The sequence below is a fragment of the Arachis duranensis genome, chromosome 1 (genome assembly GCF_000817695.3).
Source record: "Arachis duranensis cultivar V14167 chromosome 1, aradu.V14167.gnm2.J7QH, whole genome shotgun sequence".
NCBI classification, from domain to species: domain Eukaryota; kingdom Viridiplantae; phylum Streptophyta; class Magnoliopsida; order Fabales; family Fabaceae; genus Arachis; species Arachis duranensis.
In genome coordinates, this window is record NC_029772.3 from 45,706,095 (window position 1) to 45,714,762 (window position 8,668).

General features: G+C 28.4%; 1 protein-coding gene across 2 annotated transcripts; it reads right to left on the reverse strand.

Annotated features, from left to right (window-relative positions):
- Positions 1-1,012: 1,012 nt before the first annotated feature.
- LOC107487645 (protein cornichon homolog 4) lies at positions 1,013-3,725 on the reverse strand. Of its 2 annotated transcripts, none has more exons than XM_016108322.3 (4): positions 3,322-3,725; positions 2,505-2,686; positions 1,357-1,479; positions 1,013-1,274 (listed from the first exon to the last, which is right to left on the reverse strand). In XM_016108322.3, the coding sequence occupies exons 1-4, from the start codon at positions 3,391-3,393 to the stop codon at positions 1,238-1,240; spliced, it is 414 nt and encodes a 137-aa protein (XP_015963808.1). In that variant the 5' UTR covers positions 3,394-3,725; the 3' UTR covers positions 1,013-1,237. The 2 variants fall into 2 exon arrangements, with proteins under 2 accessions (XP_015963808.1, XP_052114631.1); XM_052258671.1 differs by having other exon boundaries at positions 3,590-3,700.
- Positions 3,726-8,668: the final 4,943 nt, after the last annotated feature.

The window sequence follows — 8,668 nt, forward strand, 5'->3', positions numbered from 1 at the left end:
GTAAAAAATTATAAAGTACTAAAAAAGAGTACTAAGAAAACTAAAAATATATTATATAAAATACATTATTAAGAACTTTTAGATTTGTTTCCATCACTGTCAAGATAAATATTTAATTTTATTATTTTTAATATTCTTTTTTATAATTATAATTCTGATATATATAGTTTTTTGTTGTAACTTTTTTATAATATAGATTATGATCCTATTAAAAAAGACAATTAAATAAAAAATTAATCATAGGTATTAATAAAATCATACACGTTAGATTCTAAAATAATATTGAGAATAAAATTATTAAGAGTATGAAACCAACAAGACGATGTAAAAAAAATACTAAATTAACATTTTTAGGTTAATACTTAAAATTTTTAAAAAATATAACAGATTAAATACTCTTATATATATATAGTCACAAAAAAAACTCATATATATAATTTTATTTTGCTAATTTTTATATATTACTTTAATTTAGTAAGTAAATATTAACTTTATTTAAAAATGAATTAATAAGATCTATTCAAATATTTAAAGTAAAATAATAGAATATTATAAAAAATTATTTTAATTGATGTTTCTTTTAGTAATTTTTCATCTAAAAGTGATTTTGAATAGTATAATCCAAACATCATTTATTTTACTATAATCAATTTTGATATAAAAATTGCCAAACATAAATCACGTTAACACAAACTTACTTTACATCAAAATCAAGTTTACAAAATCAATTATATGCAAACTCTCGTTTGCAAACTGAAATCCAAACACACACGAAGTGTTTGCTTCTTGTTAAGCACATAATTTAAAACCAGGAGTTTGCTTCTTGAAATGTATAGCTGAACACAGATTTCGCATTTACGCATATATCATTGTTATGCTACAATGACAAGTAGAGAAGTTTGGTTAACGGTTTGTCGCTTTCCATGCTAATCAGACCTCTACACACAGCGGTGTTCCACTCCACTGAGAATTTCTACACAAGGAATAAAATGCAGGGAACAAACAAAGCACAGAAGGTACAGGCAATGAAACTGCCTCAAGTGAATTAATAATTTTAATATAAATCCCTAATATATTATTGTCCAACAATCAAAACAATTCCCCAACTCACTAAGGTACACATTAATACACAATGATCTTCAATATCGGAAGTTCATGGCCGCTCTCAACTGCAAAAGTATGCAATTTAATGCACAGGAGACTTCCAGAAAGCGCTCCACAAAAACAAATGATTAAATTAGGCATCGTGATCATCCAATGACACATAGATCATCCTGCATAAAATGCACATGTAATATAAGAATGATAACATCTATTGCTGATGAAAAAACGATGCTTATTTTGTAGTAGGCATACCAGAATATGGAAAGGAAGAGGAGCAAAACAAGATAGAAGAGCTTAATGAGTCGTTGCTTCTTTTCCCGAGGGAGCAAGTTGAATATCTCTGTAACATCAACCAAATGCTTTCCTTGATTGTACCTGAAACAAAGGTACAAAATACATCAAATAAGTAGGATTCAAGTGAGAAAATTCAAGTCTATTATGACATAATGTATGACAATAGCAGAAACACAAATATAACAAGTTCTCTCCTTTGATAGTCTAACTGCGGCGAATTCTGAGACCATCTACTGAACAAGCAGCATGTGCCTCAATACTTGAGTGTTACTGGCCTGCTGCAGCAGATCGATCAATTCTGCCACTAGTTACCAGTTTAGAGAACAAACATTCTTCCCCTCAAATAGATATGTTAAGAATTGCAGCCTACCTAGCAATGTTCTAATATATAAACCAAAATGCTGTTTGTGTCTGTTAAATCTGTTTTTTATTTATGCACAACGAAAATATCACTCCTACTTTTGTGCTAGTCAGCAATAGAGATGCTAATCGTTGGGTAATTGAGTTTGGTTTGATGCAGAAACTGCACTAATCCACAACTATTAGAAACCAATCAGAGACCTGGAAACTTATTAAAATGGCCAAACTTAATCACTGACCCTGGTATCAAACTGACCAAACTTAACAACTGATCCCAGATTGTTCAGTTCTTAGTTCTTACGAGACAAAAAATGAAGTTAACATCATAAACTCATTAGTTATAAAGCTGAAATAAATGGGTTAGTTAGCTTGGCTTTCGTTCTCTTCAAAGAATACACTTAAATTGAAATGAAGAAGAATGAAGGACCAAAATATCCAAATCCAAAATTCAAACACTCCTCCCTCACCACACTACTGTACATGGATACCCACCAACAAAACCAAAAATGAAGTTACAATCATCCTCGGCTTATCTCATGTCAGAAAAGAAGTTATTACTATTCTAGGCAGTCATACATATACGCTGCAGAGGAATGAAAACATCATCCTTATTCAATTTGCTGTCTATAATGTAGTAGTTCCAATTAGGGGCTCCACAAAACATAATATTCATACTTCAGTTATTGTAATCATTCCGAAACAAAAAAACTTGCTCAATTCATGTTTAGAGTTTATGGAAAACTTACAATCTATAATTGTAGTAGAGGTAAGGAACACAAAATAGTGACATAACCCAATGCCCTGTTATAAGGTAGAAGCAGCATAGGACACCTTGTGTTATAAACTCAGGTAAAATCACTTTGTTTATTCGCGATGAGGAATCGTAAGGATTTATATAATCAAACTCTAGATCTGCCAAACACATTAACTGCAACAGATATAAAAAGGAAAAGAAATAAGTTAGCTTACGTTAGATAGCAAAAAAACAGAAGCTTGATAATAAGCAAACAGCTGCAAGGACAATTTGGTGGCATTGCAAAGAACACTTAACTAGAACATGATAGACCAACATGAAGAACATACAATCATAAGAAACTCAGGTCCTCTCTACTAGATGTACCTAATTCAAAATTAGACTAAATAGCATACTCTACTTAACTACGATCATATTTTTCCAGTCTTAGAACTGAGTTTAATATACAAAAATTTCACATGCATTCTGGCCATTGAATCACATCTTCTGAGGAAAATTACACAAAAAAGAGCCCCATCGTACCACAAATTTTCATTCTTCACTGTCTTCTGTTGCAGAGAAAAGTAAAAGTTTCACTTTTTAACCTATTTTGAAAGTAAATTTCTTCTCGTTCATCAACTTCAGAGAATTAATGAAGCTTAACACCCAAAAGAGAGAGAACGAGTGAAGCCTTTTTTTTTTCTGAAACCGATACCTAAAATCTATTACCACAAATGAACAAACTAACCAGAGAAATTCTTTCCGTTGCAAATTAAGAACTCAAACAAAAATGCACATAAAAGAGGGGTTGTCGTTTGGGAAATTTTGACCTGGTAAATAACGATGACAAGCAAGGCAATAAGGATGAAGAAGGAGATGAGCCACGCAAACAGATCAGCCATATGCTATTTGTCCCTCTTCTCCTTCTTTTCTAACTTACAATTTCAGGGCTTTTCACTTCTCTCTCTTCCACGCAGTGGTGTGAGAGTGCGCACGATAGCGGGTGTGCAGAGCTCGTGCGCAGTGCGCACGGCTTGCTCGATTTGAATAACTGAATGTAAGTAGTGAAAGGCAGAGAGAGAAGCAGAAGGCAGAAACCTAGAACCAATGGAAGGCTTGGAGGATCGGTATTCACTATTCAGTTGCGCAAGTAATCGGGGGAGGAAGCTAAGAATCCTGTTCCAAGTTGAATTTCACACACTCTCCAATAATCATTCTACTAGGAGTTTGTTTAGGTGAGCGCTTCTCAAGAAAATTTTTTTTTAAGTTATCTTTTCTTAAAAGATCTAGTAGAAAAGTAAAAGTAATTTTATATTTGGATATTTCATAGAAAAAATTTTTTTTATCTATCAATTATGTTTGGATATAACAACATAAAAGTACTTTTTGTTTATTTATTACATGAAATCTTTTTTTAAGGAAAAAATATTTTTTAAAAAATATGTAAATTACAGCTTCTCAAAAAAGATGTTTTTCTGATTTTTCTAGTGCTTTTACTTTTATTACTCGAAATTTGCCAAACACGCTAAAAAATAAAAAAAATCTTTTTCATTCAAAAAATTTTTTTATCAAAATAATGGCGCCCAAATAAGCACTATTTTTACTATTAAAAATTTGTCAAACACATTAAAAAAATATATTTTTTCATTAAAAAAATCTTTATTTTTATCAAAATAATAACGTCCAAACAAATACTAAAAAGAAGAGTGGAATTAGCTAAATAAATATTAAAATTAGTATTAATTAAAATTATTAAATTTTTAATAAGTATCTTCAAAATTTGAGAAATATTTTGTATTTTTATGGAAGCTTTTTAAATTATCAAATTTACCAAATACTTATAACAAGTTTAATAACTCAGGTTATGCTTTGGAGTTATTTTTTAATATATATTACTATATATTTTAGAATAAAAATTTACGAGACTAATTAATTTATTAAAAAATAATAATATAAGAATTTAATTTTGATGCGCTATCAATATAAAGTAATTTTACACACGCATCTAACAGTGATTATACAATTGGATAAAAGACCTTACACTATCAATCTATCAAAATTAAACTCATAATATAATCTTAAAATACTTTTTGATATTAAACAGCTCAAAAAATAATTACTAAAGTTGCAATATTGTTATACTAAAATAATTAAAATTTTTTTATCATAATTTATAATTATTAATTTATTTTTTGTACACTAAACTTTTGTCTGTATTGTACTCTCACGTATAATATGAGATTCTTTTTTAAAATAAATAATTTAGTTCTTTTCTTTATTGATATATGGAATTTGTAGAGTATTTACAATTTTGCATTACTTTACTTATCTTATTTATACGGTAAACGAGTTGAATTTAAATGTATTTTATTTATACTACGTTTTGGGATGAATGTATTACGTTTGCACACGCAATATCTGAAAGAGGACGAACTACACGTATCTTATATACATTGTTAACGAGATGTGTAAAAAACTATTTTATTTACACTGTAAATGAAATACAATACGACAAATTTCGACTAATTATAAAAGGATATGCAAGCATCAGTCTTCTCCACAAACATTTTACTTCTTCTCCCCTATTCTTTCAATAAATTTAGTAAAAATATCTAGTAGTCAGTGGTGGAGCTTAGTTCAGACAAGGGGTGGCCATGGCCCCCCCAAACTTTTATTAAAAATATTAGTAATACTTTTTTAAAAAATAAAAAATAGTTCAGTTGGCTCAAATATTTTATTATGACTTAAAATACCAAAGTTTAATCTTCATCTCTTGCTTTTATTGCACAATAATTTTTAGTTTTAAACATTTAAACCTTGTTGGATTTGGACTGAATTGGGTGTATTCGCATTTCGCAACTCTCTATTCAATAAGCAACACTCCCTCTATCTTTGAGTTCAAATATAAAAAATTAGGTATTCTTTATTTATGTGATTTAATATTATTTTATATTTTACTGTTTATTTAATTTAATTTTTTATATGAAAAAAAATATTAGAATATTCAATAAGTATTAATATTATTGTATTTGTATAAATTGATAAAAAAAATTCAATAAATATTATAAATTTTAATATTTGTCCTTCTAACTTTTTTTACATATTTTACCGGATATATATTCAATTTTTTATATAAAATAATCATAAAAGATCAAAGAATTGATACATTTTTTAAGAGGAAGACTAATATTCAAGAAGGAGAACATATAACTTTTACAATATTTAAAGAGTTACGTCTAATGAGTTTGACCTTAATTCTTTAGAACGATACCCTGAAAAATGGTTTTAAATTTGGCAATATTACCCAAATCAGAAAGATGAGGTTAGACGAGCTTATCTTAAATAAGATTCATATCAAAAGCATCTTGACAATTATCTTCTATCTGGCCCCCCCCAAAATTTCGTTTCAAGCTCCGCCACTGCTAGTAGTAGTAAATATATTGTCGTAAGTCTATATCCTAAATTGTCACATGAAAAATAGTGACAATGGAATTGTGTTTGAGTGTGATAGTCTTATTCCCTTACGTACTCAGAGAGACTAAGTTCTTTTTTGAGTTAAAGAGTCTAATATTGATGAGTCTCGGAACTAATGGGATAAATGAGGTTAGAAGAGTTCGGTATAAATTGCAAATAATATTCAACAAAATAAGTTACTAACAATACATTTTACCACCTAATAAAAACTAATCTGACAACTAATTTATTTTATGTTACCAAAATAACATCTATTCTAGACATATATAATAATACTAAATTTATAAAGTAACTTAATTATAACTATATACTTATTTATTTAAAAGAAAAAATAATAACACTAACTGAAAATCGATTGCTTCAGCGATATGTCATATCGTGTTCAAGTAATTGATGTCGTCATCTTATATATCCGCGTGCGCCGCATAATGTCCAATTACCTCTAAAATATCAAGAAAATGTCTAAAAAAAAGAGAGAAGAAGTGTAAAAATGAATGAAAGTGACATTTTTATTAGAATTATTTCATTTACAGTGTAAATGAAATATACTCAAAATTAATTCATTTACAATCTAAATGAGATATGTAAAACAATACAAATTGACAAATAAATTACAAATTACATATATCACTAAATAAAATAATTAAATTATTATTTTTAAAAAATCCAGCATAATATGTTCTTGTTAATTTAACAGTGTTTTTTTAATTGTCATGATTATTCGATACTTATTAGAATTTATTGAATATCTAAGTATTAAAAAATATAATTTATTAATCATAACATTTTTTTATAATTATAATATTTATTAATATTTTATTTTTAATAAATACTCAATAATTATAATAATTATAAAGTATGATCCAGTTTAACTAGTAACCTAACAATTGAATTATGGATAAAGATAAAAATAGGACGAGTTGAATTTAATTTTAAATTAGATGAGTTTGCTTATGTTGTAAATAGATGTTTCAAGTTTAAGTCTGTTGTTTTTTGTCACAATATTTCCGCTCGAGACAATGTAACTGAAAAACGACTGAGATATAAGAAGGATAATTGTCATTTTTAAAAAAAATTGTGCTATAAAATTTGAAGTTGCCACTAATTAATTTTTCACTAGAATGAAGTAGCTCACTGAATATCAACAAAATGAGAAAAGTTATCATAATAGAATTTGAGATACCTTAATGAAAATTGTTGCACAAAAATATGTGATATCTTAGTCAAAATTATTGCACAAGCCATTATTATAGTCTTGGATTTGAAATAAAAGGAATAAGAAGGCATATTCCTTGTTCCAAAAAATTAAATAAAGAAGAACAAATAAGTAAACTAATATACAAGGAGACAAAATAATAATAAAATAAGCTAAAATTAAAAAAATTAAATAATTGGAATAATAATAATAATAACAATCATACATTACTCGAGGTAGTATCTACACACAACACACATCTCAAAATACTCATTCTCATCTTTCAGAGTATTTCTTCTCTTCTCTAATTAAGGTAAGCTTCTATTTCCCTTTTTTTATATATTTTATTATAGAATGATAAAATTTATATATTAAGTCTAAAAAAATTTCAAAAAAAAATAATGAAAAAATTTTATACTAAAAACCTTTAGTTTCACTAGTTCTTTGAAACTTTTTTAATAAGTCTCCATAGATCTTTCTTTTTTTCTTTTTTTTCGATGTATTAAAATTTTAAAATATTATTTTTTTTGAAATTTTTATTAACAATCAATAATAGTCTCTCTGAACTATTTTTTTTGTAATGTTTTTTCCTTTTTATTCTCTTCTTCCTCTCTTTAAACACCGATGCATTTTGATATTTATAAAAAAAAATATAGTTCAATCAACTCAAATTGAAGATTTCTTAGCACACTACAAAATTTTTACTTATTTATGAAAGTTTTTTAGAGGAGATTTTTAGAAATCTCTATGAAATAATTTATTTATGGCAATTTATTAAATTCCTCTTGATAGAAACTCTCACTATTTACAGATGATTAAAACTCCCATCCCACAAATACACCCAAACAAACAAAATAGTGAAACCTCCAAACCAAACCCTAAATATAATTTCTCTATTTCAATGCAGGAGAAACACCGCGATGCCGCACCTCCAATTCATTTTGCCACTGTCGACTCATTCGCATCTAAGCCTACATCCACAAGGCCAGATCCCTTTCATTAGGGCGCATCAAATCTGCGCGGTGTCGTTGCTGCTTCGTCTTTCGCGGCTGGTTCTGCCGCTGGTTCTCACTACAAAAAATGCTGAGAACTGTAGAATTTACCGTTAGATTTAGTGTCGGATATTAGCAGCGAGTTTTTCATCAAATTTACCATCAAAATTGGTAATGAATTCCTCACCCTAAAATATTACGGTCGGAGTTGATATTGTGATGGTAACGTCGATGGTAAAAATTGGAGGGAAAAAAATTTTGGTGCACTAGCTACCGTCGGATTCACCAGCGAGTAAATCCGACGCTTAAACTTATTTTGTGAAACGCTATATTTTGGTATGTGCACAATGTTACCATCGAATTTATCCACCGGTAAATCCGACGATAATCGTGTCCTAAATTCGAACCGCGAACCCTCTTCCTCTTTATTTCAAAATTGGTTTCTCTCTCTACTCTCTCACCTTCCTCTCTCTCTCTCTCTCTCTCTCTCTCTCTCTCTCTCTCTCTCTCTCTAAC

What these genes read in the sequence shown, in the direction of transcription:
- LOC107487645 (XM_016108322.3), bottom strand. Translation starts at nt 3,393, where the DNA reads ATGGCTGATCTGTTTGCGTGGCTCATCTCCTTCTTCATCCTTATTGCC. An exon ending in TTGTCATCGTTATTTACCAG is followed by an intron (nt 2,687 to 3,321) that starts GTCAAAATTTCC and finishes TATCTGTTGCAG; the next exon opens with TTAATGTGTTTGGCAGATCT. An exon ending in CTCTACTACAATTATAGATT is followed by an intron (nt 1,480 to 2,504) that starts GTAAGTTTTCCA and finishes CCTTTGTTTCAG; the next exon opens with GTACAATCAAGGAAAGCATT.